The 20,396-nt window shown below is 38.0% G+C and overlaps 2 protein-coding genes across 2 annotated transcripts in view; one reads left to right on the forward strand and one right to left on the reverse strand.

Moving 5' to 3' along the window:
• Positions 1–7,336, forward strand: part of rp1l1a (rp1 like 1a) — a 16,558-nt gene extending 9,222 nt beyond the window's left edge. The window contains exon 4 of the mRNA XM_039660903.2: positions 37–7,336. Within this exon, the coding sequence (XP_039516837.2) occupies positions 37–6,620 (6,584 nt within the window). The 3' untranslated portion in view covers positions 6,621–7,336. The remainder of the gene's footprint in view (positions 1–36) is intronic.
• A 4,026-nt stretch (positions 7,337–11,362) lies between these two features.
• LOC120471158 (tyrosine-protein kinase Src42A) lies at positions 11,363–20,218 on the reverse strand. Its single transcript, XM_039660908.2, has 9 exons — positions 19,569–20,218; positions 19,032–19,153; positions 18,706–18,872; positions 18,454–18,613; positions 15,233–15,388; positions 15,053–15,108; positions 13,644–13,791; positions 13,429–13,560; positions 11,363–12,660 (listed from the first exon to the last, which is right to left on the reverse strand). The coding sequence occupies exons 1-9, from the start codon at positions 19,844–19,846 to the stop codon at positions 12,467–12,469; spliced, it is 1,413 nt and encodes a 470-aa protein (XP_039516842.1). The 5' UTR covers positions 19,847–20,218; the 3' UTR covers positions 11,363–12,466.
• Positions 20,219–20,396: the final 178 nt, after the last annotated feature.

Consider the following 20,396-nt stretch of genomic DNA (forward strand, 5'->3'; position numbering starts at 1 on the left):
TCTATTAATATTTTTTCTATTATTTTGTTTTAACAGTTAACTTTGGCCTGGAGACAAAGAAAAGCATTATCCATCCAAGATCCGACTCCAGTAATAGATCTACAAGATTCTCTCTTTCTTCAGAAAAGTCCTATCAGAATGGAGTATGCATGACACCAGGACAGTCCGGCTGTGTCAGCACCTGTCCTTACGTTAAAGAAGCCACAATGAATGATGACATTGAGAAGAGAGTGCTTGTTAACAAAGACGGCAGCCTTTCTGTGGAGATGAAGGTTCGCTTTCGGCTTTTCAATGACGAGACTCTCCAGTGGTCTACCGAGATCAAGAAGTCATCAAAAAAAGTGAATGACTCTGGCTTTGTAAAAGATGGCGATTATCTTCAAGCTAAAGCTGAGTATTCAGACCCAGACTCCATCTCTGCATCTGAGGAGACTGATGAAGCCTTTGCAACAAAGCTGCATCAGAAGCATCTCGAGGACTCGCTTTGTCAGAACTGTTGCAACCACTGCCAAGAGTACGACATCTGGAAAAACCCCATGCACAAAGACCCTGGGGCCTGCAAATCACCCAGTTCCAGTGGATCAACTCACAGAGTTGTAACCAAAAAGTCATCGGTGGATAGTACGCACACATTGTCTCGCTCCAGTGGGGAATACACTGAGCATGTGGTGGAAAAGGCCTCGTGCTTTCAGCAGACAATGGAGGAAGGGGACACCAGAGTAGAATACTGTGCTGTAAGTCATTGCTGCAATCGAAGTGAAGTATCATCTGCTGGAGTCATGTCAAAGAGCAAGAGATCTGGTGAGGACTGCTGTGAGAGTCACATTAAAAGTAGATGTTCTCAAACAGAACCTGAAATCTCTCCTACGCCACATTGTGCAGTCATTAAAGTCATGGAAGAGCGTCCGATTTCTGCAGTCAGCAATTCGTCCAAAGTGCTTGAGTCTTTGAAGGAAGATCAGGATGATGATTATGATGAGCTGCCTCCAAGCATCTCAAGAGTGTCACACTGGTCTCAAAGTGACCATCTTGAGAGCGATGATCAACCCAGTTGTGTTCATTGTTGTGGCTGCCAGACTTTACCAAGATCGTATTTGTCCCCCAGACCTCCCAGTAAAGAATCAAGCAGTGTTGTTCACTCACTGAAGCTCAAAAAGTATAAAACCACTTTTGCAGCACCAGTAGAGCAAGACGGGATGAGTACAACATCTCCAGTTTCAAAAGTCTCCTCCAGATCCCATCCAAGTCACTGTGGAGCCATAACCCCAAGTTCAGTTTCATCTGCTTGCCAGCACAGCCAAACATCTTGTAAATCTAGAGACAAAACAAACAACCCTGAATCCAATGCATCAGATGCTCTGGAGGAATGTGATGGTGACGCTGAAAACAGATCTTTGAGTGCCACTTCAGGTGTGTCAAGAAGATCTGGCAGGTCAGCTGTATGTTCATGCTGTTGTGTGAATAAAACACTGACTCAGAATCCAGAGGGGAGTGAACCAGAGAAAGGTGATTCCATATTGTTGAAGTCAAACAAATCTGCTGTATCCATTTTAAATCCTAATGAAAAATGTGAACCTGTTAATAATACATTGGAAGTGGAAGCCACAATGGAACGCTCTGAGTCTGCACTGTCTAAAAATTCAAATACCTCTTCTACTTCAAAAACCTCCAAAAGATCCAACCGCTCTGCTCATGAAATGTGTTCTGTTGGGAAATCAGTGAAATATGAACATAATGAAACAGAAAGTGTTGAAGAAAGAACCAAAAGTGCCATGTCAGCCAGGTCAGACTTAATTATTTCAGAGAGAGAGCCCACACCAGCCTTGGTCCTGACAGAAAACGATGAAGCTGGAGAAAAAAGCCAAGAAAGAGCTGTCAGTCCAATGTCTGCTCATTCAAACTTATCAGCTGCATCAAAAACATCCCATGAATCAAAATCTGCACATTCAGAGAAAACTAAAACACCTAGATCTTGTAGTCCAAGTGATTTAGAAGAAGTGCCATCAACGTTACTTAATTCTCAGGGTGATAAATCAGAAAGTGCTGCTACTCAAAATCATACTACGTCAAATAATCATTGTGAACAAGACACAGAGTTTCTTGAAGAAGTGAGATCAACTAGTGCCATGTCTAACAAATCAGACCGATCTTCTGAACATCCATCACAAACATCAGAGAAAACAACTAGGTCTGTCAAATCTTGTTGCGACTTACAAGACAAAGCCACTCCGAAGTCCATCCATTCCGATATTCAGTGTGAGCCGGAAACTGAAGTAACCACAGAGGAAAGACTATGCAGTTCACTGTCCAAACACTCAAAAAGGTCTGTAAAGTCAAATGCATCCTCAAAGTCTAAATCTAAGGAAAGAGTTAACAGTGCAATGTCTTGTAGGTCCTGCAAGTCAAACCAGAACTATTCAGAAAACACAGTTACCTCAGTACCAAATTATGTAACGCCTGATGAATGTGCAGATCCACAAAGTGAGTCAGAGAGAGCAACCAGCACAATGTCTCAGACCTCAGAAAAGTCTAATGCCTGCTCTGAAAGATCCGTCAAGTCTGGTACAAAGAGCCCTGCCTTCCAGGAAGTGGATAATGGCAAAAGCATGACACAAAATGCCTTAACTGTGACCACTCCATTGCCTTGGACAAAGAGGTCTCCATCTCCTAGATCAAACCATGACACTAAAATTAAGACCAATAGCCGAGCAACAAGTGGGATGTCAGTAAGCTCTAATGTATCCTCGCAATCCCAAAGATCCAGTAAATGTAATTGTCACAGCTCCTCAAGTGGTAATTTGAGAGAGACAAATCCTGAGAAACTAAAAGAGGATGCCAAAGATGAATCTGAAGAGAGCTTGTCAAGAAAATCAAAACTGTCAAATAAATCCCTTATCAATAACATTAAGTCTTCAGGCAACCAGTTTGATGAGCCTCTAAGCCCAACATCAACAGCGTCTGTTTCTATCGGACTTGGAGAAGAGCACAAGGGTGATGACTTTGATGAAAGATCAATCAGCGGCATGTCTGTCACCACAGAGGACGGTGGACATAAGATAGAGAATGTAAATGGAGTGGATGCTAAGGAAAGGCCAAATACAGAAGTTTCTGTGAATTCTGCAATTTCAGACAGACCAAAAAAGTCCCATCACATGAACTACAAGACTCCTGTTCAAGCCCTCTCGCCTGTCTCAGCTGAAAGTATTATGTCGGCAGAACTGAAGAAAAGCAAATCTGGAAGCCAGTTAAATGAAAACAACATCAGAGTGCCCTCCACTTTGTCAATGTCATCTGTACAAAGTAAAACACCCTCCGGAGTTTCACAGGGAAGTGCTAAAAATACAGTTACGAAAGGAGGAGAGTCTGAAGCTCTCAACAACACCAACCATGCAGAAATTACTAAAACATCCTCAAAACATGACCAAAGTGAAACAGCATCTGGAAAAGCTACACCAGCAAGTGACTGTTTACATTCAAAAGCATCTGAACATTCAATGAAGTCCAAAAATGGTCTAAGTACTAGAGAGAATGACAAAAGATCTAAATGTTCTTCCCAATGTTTGGAAATAAATGGACTGAACATAAAATATAACTGTGAAAATGATAGGGGCATGGTTAAGTGTCTTAAACCCTCCTCATCAGAAAGAAGATCTGTGAAAAGTGATGCAAATTCTGCGGTAATGTCTGATATTTCCCAAAATTGTATAAGCCTACCACAAGAGATGCCAAACAAGAAAAAAACATCGGTCAAGCATCCAGATTCCTCAAGCAACAGTGTTTTATCTCAGGCACTTTCAGCAGCAGATTTGTTGAGAGAAATTATTGGTAATGCAAGACCAGTGAGTAGAGGATCAAAGTCAGTTGCCTCTAGCAAAAATGTTGACAAGGTAGAAAATAAAAGCCAAAAAAGCAGCAGGAGCAAGCATGAGGAAGTCAGCATCTCATTGGAGTGCGACAGCAAGGAACTGATGCCGTCATTCTTACCGAACGCTTCCCCTACAGAAGTTGTGAATGACTGGCTTAGGAAGATTCCCATTGAAGGACATGTTTATGAAATGGATGGCGAACTCACCGAATATATGAACCTGGCTCAAGGTGATGAGGGCACTTCTCAAACTGAAAAAAGCATAATTAATGTTGAAGAACCTCAGGAGGATCAAGCAGGTGAGAATTATTTTCAGCAGGAGACCAACGACAGTTGTTGTGAAAAAGCACAATTGGAAACTCATGAAATGTATCCTGACCCTGAAGCATTAACCAAACAAGACTGTTTACAAAAGCATTGCCATTCTTCGGTTCAGGTCATGAAGGTTTTACTGGGTCCAAAACTAGACAGATCCAGTAGTTTACCTGAAGTCTCCCTTGCTTATGGCAGAAAATTAAGCCAGTCTGCTCAAGGTCTGTTGGACTGCCTTGCAAATTTACGATTGATTGACTCAGATTCTAAAAACGAAAAGAAACGTAAATATAATGAAATCATGACGATCCTACAGTCGCTCTGGCTCCAAAAGCCCTCTGAGGATGAACAGAAAAAGCAGGAGCATCACTTCACCGAGGATGAATTTAACCCACGGTCTTCATCTGGGGTTGATGTTAGTAGCGGCTCCACTGGCTCTGTTAAAGGTAGCATGAATGGCATAGTAGGAAAAATAGAGACCACTCATGGCACAATACCACCAATTGCCGAACAAGAGGCATCAGTGGAAATTAAAGATGAAGAGGAAAAATCTACAGCTCCTGCATGTGAATGTTTAGATCCACCCAACGTTCTCTCGGATCCAGTAACTCCAGACATTGCAGAGCGAGTACAGGGGAGCCCAGTAAATACACAACTGGATGATGACAAAGAAAATGGCATATTACACAAAGAAGATGTTGAAAGCAGTAAGAAAGAATCAGATCAAACACCACAAATAAGCTCTGGGAATGAGAGTAACACAATGAAATCTCAAGAAAATACAAGCTCAGGAAGTCCACCGTCTGTTCAGAGAGCTCCGCTTCTTAAAAGGGTTTCACAAGACCCAGATCCTGTTTGGGTACTGAACTTGTTAAAAAAGCTAGAAAACCAGTTCATGTTGCATTATGCAGATGCCATGGCAGAGTTCAAAGTGAGGTGGGATTTGGATGACAACGAGATGCTCGATACAATGATCAGCGAACTGAAAGTGGAAGTACACAAACGGATTCAATCGAGTATTCACAGAGAATTGCAAAAAATCCAAAGTCGGGCAGGTAGGGGTCCAAGACCTCCGGGAAATGCTCTATCAAGAGAGTCTACAGTCCAGACTGAGCAGCGACGCAAGCGTCTTCGGGTCATGCGCAATAAGTCCATCACCATGTCAAGGGATGAGGACATTTACACTGCATCTGGAACTGAAAACAGTGATCAACGCAGTGAGGATGAATACTGTCCATGCGATGCATGCATGAAAAAGAAAATGGCGTCAAGGGCAGTCCAGCAAGCTCAGGCTTTGAGTTTGGCTCCAGTTATGATGGAGTTTGATCTGCGGAAAATTTTACAACTGAAAAAGGATCCAGTCAAACCTTTTGAATTGAAGCTGGAAGAACAACGCACAACCAACTTGACTGAAGAAAACAACTTAGAAGTGGTTCATGAAGAGGTAGAAGATACGAATGATGTTGAGACGCTAGATGGTGAAAACATGAACAATGTAAAATATGTATCTTCAGACTCTGAGAAAAGAGAAACAAATGGTGAAGGTGGTGAAGATGAGGAGGAGAAAGAAGGAGAGCATGTGAAAGAAGAAGTGGTAAATGGTGACACTGAGGGGAAAGAGGAAGTAGAGTTTGTTGAGGAAGAGACTGAAAAAGGAGATACAGAAGAGGATGGTGAGGAGAAAAACTGTCTTAAAGGAGATGCAGCAAATTCAGAAAACAGTGATGTGGGTGCAGAGGTGGAAAAAGAGATGGAGATGACAGAAACTGGTGAGGAAACGGAATCAGGTGACAATAGAGCTGAAACTGAGACTGTGGAAGAGAGTACAGAAGACAAGTCTGCAGAAGATGGTAGTGAATCAAATAAAGATAATACTCCTGAAACTACTGAAGGTGAAAAGTCAGATGAGACACCAAATGAAGAGTCTGCCAGTGAGAAGAATGCTGAAGGAAGCCAAGATGGAACTGCCGAGGAAGATGGGACATCAAACACAGGACAGGACGAGGACCAGCCTGAGAGAAAAGGCAATGTGCCAAAGGTAAAGACCGAGGTTGAGGTCAACGGAGACACAGAAAATGAAGTGGACAAATGTAGCTCCGTTGAGGAAGATTTAAAAAATGATGATCAATCTGATGAAACTGTTGCTGTTATCTGTGAGAGCACACTAGCAAAACAGGTAACGAGAACGTCAATGGAATCTCAACCAGGATCCGTGGAGAATTGCACAAATCAGACAGCGCAAGCTAAACTGAAAGATCTTCAGAGTTTCATGGAGAGTGTTGAAAGTCAAGGCGACAACATGGTTGTGATTACTAAACAACCACCCTTCAAAGAGTCAAATGGACCAGGAAACCTAAAGAACATGTGCAATGGCTTGACTGAATGGCAAGTGTCCCCTAAAATAAGCAACAGGGCCAATAAACAAAAAAATACGAAGGATTGACGAAGGATGTTGTTATGGTGAACAATACGGAATTGGAATATTTCATCTGATAAACCCTCAAATAAAGCACTTTATTTTTGATTGCTAATGTTCCTTTAGATGGGACTTAGAAGATTAATCTGTCTTCAAAGACATCTAAACACCTAAAGAGAAACTTTGAAGAGATTTCAATTCTATTGATTGTACAATACCGTATATTTCCATGTAGTCAAGGTATCGACTTCTATTTAACCTATGGAATCATATACACTGGCAGTGAAATACTTTATAAACATAGTCATACAGTCACAGAACATTATACTGATACATTTTTGAATTCTCAGGATGCTTAATGTTAAAAGTATTATTTAAATGCATTGTTCAAAACAAACCTCGACCAGTGTTAGCATTGCATTACATTTATTCCATATTTATTCCAAATGGCACAATTATATTTCAAAATATATAATTGCAGATGTAAGAATGGGCTTACCCAAATTAGTATGAGAGACGTTCAGTTTAGCAGCAACCATGACTGTATATTTCGAAATGATTTATTTATTCATGAAGTGGAAAGATTGTCTTATGCTGCTAAGTGGTGCTTGATGCTGCATTGTACATTGTAAAACATCTTGACAGATGTGGTACTTAAAGCATCCTTGACCAAGGTTTGTTGTATGTTGCTATTGTACTGTATCATTTAATAAATGCTCAATTCTGAGAATGTCATATGTTCATACCAGGCCAATGTCGACGGTAAACTAAACAGCAGTATAATGTTATTGGTGGCACATGTTTAGGGTTAGGGGTTTATTCTAAACTCCCATCCATAAGGCCAGAAAGATGCTCAGTATGTGAATAAAGAATGCTTGAACTATTGTGTGACAGACCTTTCAGTGTCACCAAACGTCATTAAGCTTGCTTCTGGTATCTGGCTATAAACATGTCAACAATTAAACTAACTTTTAACTGACTTGCTCAGCAAGATTCACTTTATTGTTCCTCTTAAAGGCGAAGAAGGCGTGGTGGCAGATTTGTGTAGCTAAAAGTGTTTGTATCTACATGTACAGGCATAGTTTATCCTAATTAAGGTTTTCATTTAACTAAGTTTTTAATTCTTTTTTATTTTATGATTATGATTATGTTCTTCATGGTCAAACGTGCTTCCTCATCGGTGGGTACACACTCTTGAGCACAAATGCTTGCTGCTGAGTTTGAGTCCAGGAGCTTGAAAAGTTCTTGCGTCATTCTAATCTCATTGCATTTGCATTGAGTATCTTTAGCTGAGTGAGAGGATTGAGGTTGACTTACATCAGTCATTAATCTAGTACAGCTATTAGTCAATATCGTGTAAATATAGGCTATAATTCAACAGTGTGCGTATAATATTAGGCTGTCACACTGACCTGCACTTTACAGTAAATTTACAGGAAACATTTAATCTCAAATAGCCTATGTGTGTTTATCCACTTCATTTCCAATGTAACGCCCCCTTGTGTTGTGTTGGAAACATTAACATTAAGTGGTATAATTAAGATGGTTTTGAAAAGTCCTTATGCTCACCAAGGCTGAATTTATTTGATCAAAATACAGTAAAATACAGTAAAATTTTAAAAAGATTAGTTAAATTCCAAAAATTAAATTCTGTTATTAATTACTCAACTTCATGCCGTTCCAAACCCAAATTCATGTTTGGAACACAAATGAAGATCTTTTTAATGAAATCTGAGAGCTTTGGCTCCAGAGGTTCAACCTTGATTTTTTTTTTTTTTTTTTTTTGGCTTTCAAAAAAAGAAACATTCATGGAATCACAACGCATGCATGTTGGAGATTGATAAAAAAAAAATATGTTTTTTTGTTGTTGTTGTTGTTTTGCCACATTAATTTAATGATGTCTTTACTTTCTTTCTGGGGCTTGAAAGTGGTGGCTGCATAACTGTCAACAGAGGTATAAAAACCTCTCAGATTTCATTAAAAAGATCTTCATTTGCACTGTAAAAAAATATTGTTGGTTTAACTAAAAAAAATGAAATAACCTGGTTGCCTTAGAATTTTAAGTTCATTGAAATGGAAAAAAATTAGTTAATACAATGAAGGAGATTGCTTTACTCATCAGAAACTCAAAATATTATGTTATCTGAACTACATAAATCATTTAAGTTCATTTAACAAAAGAAAACATGTTGTGATTACAAATCATGAACATATGTTTTTTACAGTGTGTGTTCCAACAATTTTTTGGCAGAACCAACCATTTAATATTGTGAATATTACTATTTAGAATAATTGTTTTCTATTTTGCTATTTTTATATATTCCTGTGATGCAAAGCTAATTGAAGACTTTACTTCAGTCTTCAGTGTCACATGATCCTTCAGAAATCATTCTAATGTGCTGAACATAAAGAAAAGAGTGTAGGCTATACTTAGAATAACAGTACTATATGCAAAGCTTCTATTAGTCACAGTGTGGAATTCTTGATAAGAAAGTGGGCAACAAAGTATTTAGAGCATTTAAAACATTAAAGCATTATTTAAAACATTTTAGTAATGTAAAAGTCATTTGAAATGTTCTGGGAAGGAAACCTGCATTTTAAAAAATGAATTTACAGTTATAGCAACAGCTCAGGCATTTAAAAAATTCACATTTAAATGTTCTTTATCAGGTCACAGAAGATACAGAAGTCACTAACATAAAAGTTTAAAAAGAGAACATTCATTTGCAAAGGCTCTCCTGTCACCAAATGTTGAAAGTAACATTGGTCAAAAAATGTCAGTCAGAAATAGAATATTAAACTTCACAATCACCTTTAGTAATACTAATAAGCAATACTAGTAATAGTCATTCATATGTGCATGGGAGATTTATGTTACAGTCTTGCTATAGTGTATGGATGAAACCTTTCAAGAGGTCACATCACCCCAAAATTAAATAATATTGTTTTTGCATTGTGAAACCATTTCCATGACAATTAGATTACAGCCCGGAAAGTACTGTGTAATTAAGAGGAATTTACAGTGTAACTTTCTGTAATTATAGTGTAACTATTAAGTACTTGCATGTACTGTAAGTATAAGGGAACAATATGTAATTTTTGGGGAATAAAGGGGTAACAACCAGGAGAATAATAAAAAAAAATAGTAACTAAGGGGTACTTCACTATTATTCACTATTAATTTCTTATAACCTTACATTTGGGAGCAATTTAGCGATAACATAAACTGTGTACCTTTTTGTAATAATGTGTACCTTTACTGTGTACCAGTGCATTCTGTATTGGCTTTTTAAAAATGACAGGGTATATCTATGCATTTATAAAAATAATAAAAAAAATTATAGTAAAAGTGCAGATGTTTATGTTTGGGCTAGCATGTTTCAAGGCAAGAAAAGCTAAGACTATTGCAATTTTTTTAAATATACTAAGAAATAGATCTGGTTTCATGTGGTTACAGGGTAAGTGGTGCTTGTATATTAAACAAAGGTTGCCGAGTCAGTATTATAAGATTGTGTATGCATTTTTATTGTACTCAGTAACTACATAGAACAAGAGTATCTTTCCCAAATATTTAAGCAAAATTTGCAATAGTTTTCGTTTTCAGTGCACTTCTGTTAAAAAAACTGTTGAGTTTTTTTACTGAATGCATATATTTGTACCCTGTAATTTTTAAAAAGCCTATACAGTATGTACTGGTTCACCATTATTTCAAAAAGGTATGTTCTCGCTAAATTGCTAAGATTGCTAAATCATAGGCTAAATAAGAAGTACCCCATAGTTCTATAATACTTACAGTATAAATATTTTTTTTTTATTCTCCTGGTTGTTACCCCTTTATTCCCCAAATTTAAAATATTGTTCCCTTATACTTATATTGTAAGTACGTTAGAACGTACTATATATAGATACACTATAATTAGGTTGCGCTGTAAAATCGTTTTAATTACGCAGTACTTTCCGGGCTGTAATCTAAAGCGTTACCGAACATTGTATTACACACATACATTTGTGACAAATTTTCATGAAAATAGAGTCACAGTGCAAAAAATCCTTTGCTTTTTTATATAATACTATTTATAACACGGTTAGTTCCAATCCTTGATTCTGATTGCTCAATAGCTGTGCTTTATTCATGATAAAACATGTACGGCTATGACCGCTTCACCCAACGGTTCTATTTATCACTGCGCAACACTGCAATTCATATGTTGTTTTTATTTGAGCTTTCATGCATATTACACATTGGAACGTTGTTCACGGTCAGGGACTATTTTTTTTTTCTAGCGGAATGAATGCTTTTAGTGATTTTACTTCATGAAAGTTTCTATAATACATTTTTTTTTTCACTTTAATATGTGTATTGTGTAGTAAACGTTTTATAAAACCATAAGGTAGGCTACTCGAGGCAAGTTCTGTAGCCTATCGTGAATAATGGTGCTTTTCCACTGCTTGGTACGGTTCGGTTAGGTATGGCACGCTTTGGCGCATTCCACTGCATGGTACGGTACGGTATACGGCTCGCTTTAAATGGTACCTGGTCTGTTGAGGTTCCAAGTGTACCGTACCAGTACTAAAATGTGACGTGAAACACTCCAGGTTATTGGGGCACTTATTAGGCCTATATTAATTTATAGAATAGCAAAGTATGCCTAATCAATGACTGTACCATGTAAAGATATATGAAGGCTATCATGATCATTTTGCCAACAATGAACCATGGATTTATTTAGTTTATAATTTTTTTTTAGTTGAATTAATCACGCGATCAGCATGGCTATCTGTTTTCTCCTAAATAAAAGCTCAAGGGTTTATTTCTTGTAAGTGTAGAAATAGGACAAAAGTATTTTAATTTTCCTATATTAGTGTAATGTTGATTAAAATATACTTTTGAAATATTCATTTTCATTTATATAGTAGCCTATATAGGCTATATGCATTTTACGTCATAGGAATAATTATATAAATCATTATTACATTATTATAATAATTGTTTGGCATCCTAAAACACCATTGATAATGTAATGTAGTAGACTGAGCCTCTCATAACTAAAAAGATCTTTGAGCCCTCTTTATTTTTCTAGTACAAATCAATGCTTTATCTTTGTTTAACGAGCAGTTCATGGGTTGAAGCTCTTAATTTTGATCAAAGAGCACGAGACTGATGCATTTAACCTTAACATGTAAAAAAAAAAAAAAATCTTGCAGGGGAGCAGTCAGTAAAACATAAGATTATCTTTTAAAATTAATTGAACGCGGAACAGTTTTTCCTGTGAGTGAGACTGGAAAACCCGTAGTGGACAAAATCGGAGTGATAACAGAACGCTTAGAGTTCAGAGAGGAATGTGCTTTGACTCCAGTCCTGGTTTTGCGTCCGCGCCGTTAGAAGCTCAAGCTCGCAGGCAAGATCGCTCTAGATTAGATGATATTTTAACTAATTTGCGGTAAAACTAGTCGATCACGAGTGGAGTGGCTCAACTGGTGAGGTCTTCATTCATAGTCTGTCTGAGATATATTAGAAGAGGTGTCCGTCATGGATTTGCACTGAACTGATTCTCAAAAATACGGAACAAAGTGCGTTCCGTATCAGTTCAATACGGAACAAGACTTTTATGTGACAAATACGGAACGATTCCGTATTATACGATAGTCACGATACAGCACAGCCTCTCGTACCTTAATGCATATTAAGTATTTACCTTAATGAGTATTTACAAATCAATACAAGACGTCTTGTTCTGTCTTTTTGTTGATTTAAATTTTGATTGTAATGCTTTATAATGCATTTCAGTAAAAATAAATTGTGCGATTACCTCGTGTTGTTTACATAAGTTACTACATGCTCAAAAGATTCTCAACTCTCTTGGATCTACAGTCTACTCCAGTTCAGTAACAGGCTCATGTATAAGAGCCATCAGCTTCTCCTGCAGCTCCGTAAATGTTGGCCTGTCTTCAGGGTTTGGCCTCCAGCACAGCAGCATAATGTCGTAGAGCGCTTCGGGGCAGTCAGGCGGTCGCTGCATACGCTCTCCTCTCTTGATGGCTCGAACACATGTCATTTTGTTTTGACCTGAGATTGTAGAAGGAAGAAATGTACCAGAGTTGGGTGAGATGCAATCCCATTAAACGGGGAAAGTTCTCAGAACTTTGGCTATAACGTTCTGGCAAGGTTCTCTCAAGTTATTAACAAACGTTCGGTCAGTAACTTTAATAGAATATTCCTGTTTTTTAATACCATTTGCAGAACATTAGCACAGCAATGTTATTTATACATCACTAATGGATTTTATTTTCTGAAACGCTTTAGTTGCATGTTATTACTAGTTTGAGAACCTTCAGAGAACATTCAAAAGTTACGTTACCACGTTTGCAAAATTATAAAATGGAACGTTCCCTTAATGTTTTCTTTAATGTTCACATAACCAAGAATTTTTTTTCATTTTTAAAGGGATACTCCACTTTTTTTGGAAATAGGCTCATTTTACAATTACCCCAGAGTTAAACAGTTGAGTTTTACCGTTTTCGAATGTATTCATCCGATTTTCTGATATTTAGAAGAATATAACCAGACAGTTTCTGGTCTCATTGACTTCCATAGTATTCCATAATATAATATCAGAAAATCGGCTGAATACATTCGAAAACGGTAAAACTCAACTTTTTAACTCTGGGGTGATTGTAAAATGAGCCTATTTCCAAAAAAAGTGGAGTATCCCTTTAAATAACCTTATGGGAAAATTAACAAAGCATTAGAACATTTATGTTTAGAACATTTATGAATGTTTAGTGTTTCATTTTTTATATTTTACTTAAATATTTATGTATTAAGCATGTTTACCAGGGTACGGTTCATCTCCATACGTGACAATTTCCGTTAAAAGGATGCCGAAAGACCAAACGTCACTTTTGCTTGTGTACTCTTGGTCATCGAAAATCTCAGGGGCCATCCATTTTACAGGGATCCTAACATCTGCAGGTACATGAGAAAGAACTGTTGTAGGTTTTGTTTGTCTTATCATTTGCTTCCATGAAGGTACGTATCAAATATCTCACCTGATGAAATCCTGTTTCCTGGTAGATTAATTTGTGCGAGTCCAAAATCGGCTATTTTGCAGCATTGCATGTCGGTAAGCAGAATGTTATCAGCTCTCAGATCCCTGTGAACTATTTTGTTCTCAATGTAAGCCATTCCTTCTGTAATCTGAGAGATTCAGCAAAATAAAGACTTAGTTTACCACAGGGCCTTAATCACCATAGACATTGAAGGGAAAAGTCCGCCCCAATAATTAGATATGGCTAAACTGTTTCCCCAAATTTCTTATACTTGCCAATATTTGACAAAAACTTTTAAAAGTCACATTTTTAGTTGGTTTTATAGTACTCATCAATGTCACAAATATAAAGAGTATTTCAGTGTTTATGCCCTCATAATCATTAATTACAATAATTTGACAACCTGTCACTCACATGAGATCCACCAATAGAAAACCAAAACCATCCAATCAAAATCAAGTCCCGCCCAACATTTTTGAATCCCTCTCCTAGTATTCAAGACATACTGTAGGCATAGCCTTGGTTTAGCATCAACTAAAAAAAAAATATTCCCTGATGAAAATAAGACTAGGCTGATAGTCTTTGTGGTGCTGTTTTATCTTGCTATGGTTTAATGTGTACGATGAGGGCTTCCTCTTTCCTTGTTCCTCACCATAAGTGCATTCAGAGAATTGATATGTTCGTCATGATGATCGATTTTTGGGTTATGGGTTGCGAGGAAATGAGGAAACATCAATATGAATATAGAGGAGCAGGCAATCTCGCATGACAGCATCGACCGGAATTGCAAGAATAATGGACAAGCCATCTCTATCCCTAACATCAATATCAATGTTGCTGTGTCGGGGCGTCTAAACCAACACAGTAACAAGTCTAAACTGCTTTATATTGATAAATATTGGTTATATTTAACCCTTTTCCAACAACTCTTATTTGTCAAAAGACACTTTTCACAATCCTAATCGATAAAATCCTGCCCTACAAATGTAAATAATAAATATAATTGTAGGAGTTTCCTGTTAAGCTTAATTGTTTTTAAAGGGTTAGTTCTCCACAAAATGAAAATTTTGTCATTAATTTCTAAAGCCGTTCCAAACCCGTATGACTTTCGTTTATCTTCGGAACACAAATGAAGATCTATTTTAAAGCCAAGCCAGTTTAGCTACACAATGACCACTTTGATGCTTCAAAAAGTACATTAGGGAAATCATAAATCTAATCCATTTAATTTGAGCAGTTTTGCCAAAATTTCCTGAAGAGACATGAGGACATGAACTATGAGGATGAGTAATTGATGACAGAATTTAAATTTTTGGGTGAACAATCCCTTTAAGAAAAACTAGTCATATGATTTTTGATATTTGATATTTGCCCCTACTCTCAAAATACTCTCAAAGAAATCAAGTTACCTGGACAGCAAAATCCATCATGAGCGAAAACTCAAGATCTTTTTTCTCTTTGTGGCCTGGGGAAAGATATAAGCTCATGTGAATATAAATTGTATCATTTTATTTTTTTCTGTAAAAGCAATGTGTCAATTAAGATGTGGTGTTTATTGTCTGCATACGAGTTAATATTAGTTCACTTACTGATGAGCATTGTCTTTAAAGAGCCATTTTTCATGAGCTCTGTCACTAAACAGACAGGTTTACTAGTGGTACACACAGCATAGAGTCTCAGCAAACGCTCATGATGCAGCTCTTTCATGATGTCAATCTCTGTTTTGATATATGGATAATTGACAACTGCAAGTAAAAAAGTACAGACAAAAAAGCATTATAAAACAAACCATGAAAAATTATTTATGATCCAAAACATTCTGAACAGTCACCTATGAAGCAAACATCATTAACCATCTCCTAATAAGACCTTATGTTAATGTCTGGGTAAAATAAATGGTAAGCAAACAATGAGTTATTGTAATCAATGTGTTGATGCAGGCAAAATGGGCAGGAACAAAGATCTGAGCGACAAGGACCAAATTGATATTGGGTGAATGGGTCAGAGTATCTCTGAAACGGTGAGGCTTGTGTGTTGCTCCGGGTCAGCAGTGGTGAGAATTTACCAACAGTTATCCAAGGAGGGACAAACCAGAAACCAGTTACAGGTGTGTTGGCCGCAGAAGGCTAGAAGACTATCCCGTCTGGTCCGAGTCAATAGAATGTCTACTGTGGCACACGTCGCACAGAATTTAAAAGATGGTTATTCTTCTGACAGACCAGACAGAGTGCTCATGATGACCCCTGTCCACCATCGAAAGAGCCTACAATGGGCACGCGAGCATTGGAACTGTAACTTGGTGAGGTGGAAGAAGGTCGCCTGGTCTGATGAGTCCCATATTCTTTTAAATGTAATCAAGTGGACAGCCGTGTACGAGTGCACCGTTTACCCGGAGAAGTGACGGCAACAAGCCGGTGGACGGAGTGTGATGCTCTGGGAAATGTTCTTCTGTGAAACCCTGGGTCCGGCCATTTATGTGGATTTCACTTTGACAGGTGGGACCGATCTTAAACACTGTTGCAGACCAGGTACACCCCTTCATGACAATAGTGGCCTCTTTCAGCAGGATAATACACCTGCCACACTGCACACATTGTTCAGGAGTGGTTTGAGGAAGATGATGAAGAACTCAAGGTGTTTTCCTGGTCTAAAAATTCCCCAGATCTCAATCCAATGGGATGTACGGGACCAACAAGTTCAATCCACAGTGGTGCCACCTCATAACCTACAGGACTTGCAGGATCTGCAGTTTACAGCTTGGGGCTAGATACTAGAGGACATATTCAGGGCTCTTGTATAGTCCATGCCTTGGTCGGCCCTGATTTGGCCAACAGAATATTAGACAGGTGGTCACACCTGTAAAAGTTTCTTTCTTCTGTTGAACACAAAAGAAGTTCTATCATGACAACTCTCTGAAGATTTTTAGCATGCTAATGGATATGACTATGTTAATGTATTTGGTCTTATTTGCTGTTGTTGTAGATTATTGCTGCTACTGCAGAACAAGTACAGGAATTTGCAGCAACCAATTCAAATCTGATACGCTGCTGCACAAATAACCAGTGTTGTAGTACTCGAGACTCGGACTCGTCTCGGACTCGGTCTCGAGACCATATTTTAATGGTCTTGGTCTTGTCATGGACTCGTGTCCATTTGGACTCGGAATTGACTCGTACTCGAACATTTTTTTTTTAGGACTCGGAATTTTTCCCGAGTCCACTCGAGTTCAATTAAAAATATTTTTCATGATTATTAATGTATGTTAATAAAATATTTCTTTAAATTGATTGACACGGCCAGTGATTGGTGATTTTCTAGTGCGCAACTGCGCATGACAAATTGTAATAAAATTACTTTTAACACCACCTACTATGTGGCCTTTTTACCCTAAACTGATCATATTTTTTAAACTCTAAGTAAATTCAGTAAAAAAAAAAAAAAAAGGATTTCTCTAAGTAAATAAAAGTAAATTAGGTAATCAACCCTCACTGGTCTCGGTCTCGACTCGGACTCGACTCTCTATGGACTCGGTCTTGACTCGCACTCGACTCTCTCTGGTCTCGGTGTCGACTCGGACTCGAGTGAGGTGGTCTCGACTACAACACTGCAAATAACATAAATGAATTACCCCAAGTAGATCTTTACAGGTGGGGCTGGGGAATTTGGAGGGTTTTAGACGATGACAGATGCGACATGAACCAATAGAGCTGGTAAGTCCCGCCCATCCGTAAAACTCCAAGTGGACCTCTTGGTTGAAAAAGTGTCAATGCAAGTGAATGAGAGAAAATAATTATTTTCTGATCGCGTTTGAATTGTGCCATGAATGTAACATATGTTGTCTGGGAATTTTTTATATAATTTCTCATGTAACGAGTTTGACAGTATATTGTATGATTCTTTGGCTAGCAGTTGTGGAATGGACATAACGAGAAAGACTACACGTCCCAAATGTGACGTCGCCTCATAACACATTTTCCCTCCACAAATCATGGTTTTCACCACGCTCAACTAGTTTGTCCTCTCCCTGAAAGAAGGCGGTGAAGTGCACCAAAGACAGGCATGTTTAGCGGGATCCGTGTGCTGGTGGGTGTGATGTATATCAAACACGTCGAAAGAGTTGTAGTCCACAAAGTGCTCTCACACAAAGTCTAACCGTATGAAAATTCTACCCGCTAAATAGTGGCATTCTTTACACGAAACGTTATATAAAAAATTCAGAGACAACATATGTTCACATTCATTGCAAAATTCAAACGGGATTAGAAAATAATTACTTTCTCTCATTTACTTGCATTGACGATTTTTCAATCTAGAGGTCCAGCGGGGCTAGCTGAAGGGGCGGGACTTACCAGCTCTATCATCTTGTGCCAAGTAGTTGATACAGAGATATCATCAGCTTGCGTAAAGGACCCATCAGCCGGAGCCAAGAAGAGTTTCATGACAGAACTAGCCATATAGTATACTTACTTTGGAAGTCAATGGGTGCCATCAACTGTCTGGTCACCAACATTCTTTGAAATATCTTCTTTCGTGTTCAACAGAAGAAAGAAACTCAAATAGTTTGAAACAACTAGAGGATAAGTAATGACATGATCAACCATCCCTTTCAGCAGATTATTTATTTACCGTTTACAGAAAAAATGTAAAGGGTAAAAAAATGATGGAATTTCATGTCTATGTCTAGCCAAGTTGTGCATTTTGCTTGCTTTTGTATGATAAACACTGTTTAGCCACTCAATTTCCAACGTAAAATATGGGACCTGAAGTAAAACCCGTTGAGAGCAACTGAATTAACCGATTTGTTGGTTACCTTTGAACTCTTTGATGGCCACATCTGTTGTCTTGTTCCAGAGCCCCTGCCACACGTCGGCAAACTCCCCACTGCCGAGCTTCTTTATTTTTTCTAGTGAACTTCTCTCTACCTCCCATTTGGAGTCAAATGACAGAGTAAGAGGAGCTGGCTGGTCCAGCTAGAAGAGTAATGAACAGATTGGAAGTGAGCTGAAAAAACTGTTAGGATGCCTTGCTTTCAATAACCTGTAGGTTCAAACTCTTCACTGACCTTCACACAGGGTTCATGTAGCTTTGTGCAGAGTCCGCCTTCATTTTTAGAGTAAAACTCTACCAGCTCACGCAAGGTCTGGAAAGTTGTATGATGAACAAGGAAAAACTGCTTTTCGTTTTCCCTCTGCTTGATCCGGTAATGTCGTACATGAGGTCCATTCCTCACTTTACAATAAATCATTACAGAAAATATTATTCAGCTGCTCTTAAGGCTTGTTCATAGTTATCTTTTCAATGTAATTTGAAAGCAAAAAACACAGTGAAATTAAAGGCAGCAGAGGCTTGAGACATTGTGTGTGAGTATGTGAATCACACATATCGTACCTGATAAGTAGTAATTGTTATTCTCACAACATTTCCAGATGAGAAATGCACCTTCATGATTCTGGGGTCTCAGCAGACATCTCCTGGCCTCTATACGCATTTTAACATTCTCAAAATACCATCTGAAATCAATTGATAATGACGTTCATTTTTATTTGTGTCCAATTTATGTGGTGTAACAACATTGTACTACCACAGATTAACTGAACAATGAACTAAACAATCTAATGGATGAATCTCAAAGAAAAAAAACTCAATTACAATTTTACATATGCATTTTCAATGTATACTTGACAGTTTTCATTAGATTCATCCCGATAGCAAATATCTTAGAGTTTTTGGTGAGTCATTTCTACAGAGAAACACAAGCTGATCAATAACAGCACTGTAGCTGTTTCACCAAAACTTGTGAAACTGGAAAGATGGGATTCCAGTATCATTCAGGGCAGTGATTCAAACCCCAGAGCTTGAGATTACTCTGTTTATTATTCATTCACACAAGCACAAAATGATCAAAAGAAAAACTCAAAGACTTACAACTCTGCCTCCACGCTATCCAGCGGCTTGACGAAGTCTTTAGGCACATATCCAAGTTGAGGTTTAGATCCGTCAGCCTTAGCTGTTTGTCTCCTCACAAACAACCAGTAATCGGTCTCCGATATCACTTCCAGAACATCTCCTTTCTTCAGATTTAGATCATATATTGTGCGTGAGGGATAGTCGTGGATTGACTTGACCCTGTTACGGATGATGGACGGCTGTTCTTTCTTCGTTTGGCAACACCGGCAGCAGCGTTTACACGAAGAATTCCCCATGTTCACCAGTCATTTCTTCTCATGCCATGTGCATACGAGCAGAATTATGGTACAATGGAATGACTAGCTCACTGCAATAGCAACTCACTGTACCCAGGCAAGTTCCTATTGGTTACAGTTAGGTCAAGGAAGTATTTGGTGAAAAAATGATCAGAATTTCCCTGATGTCATCCAATTGAGTTTTCTTAAGCAAAAACAAAAGGCTGTAGCACGCTTCATAGCTTTTCATTTGTATGATAAGGAGTTGTTGTAGATGCTTTGTAGTTACACAGTAACACTTTACAATAAGGTTAGCATTAGCATTAGTGTTAGTTGGCATGAAGTAATTGTGAACAGCACTTATACAGCATTTATTAATCTTTGTTATTGCTAATTTCTTGTTAACATGAACAAACAATGAAAAGCTGTATTTTTATTAACTAACATTAACAAAGATCAACAAATACAGTAACAAATGTATTGCTCATGGTTAGTTCATACTGTTAATAAACGAGACCTTATTGTTACCAGTTACACAAAAGCCAAGCAACTTAAAACCCCGTATCTTAAA

This window comes from Pimephales promelas, chromosome 15 (assembly GCF_988280905.1).
Source record: "Pimephales promelas chromosome 15, fPimPro1.hap1.1, whole genome shotgun sequence".
NCBI lineage: Eukaryota > Metazoa > Chordata > Actinopteri > Cypriniformes > Leuciscidae > Pimephales > Pimephales promelas.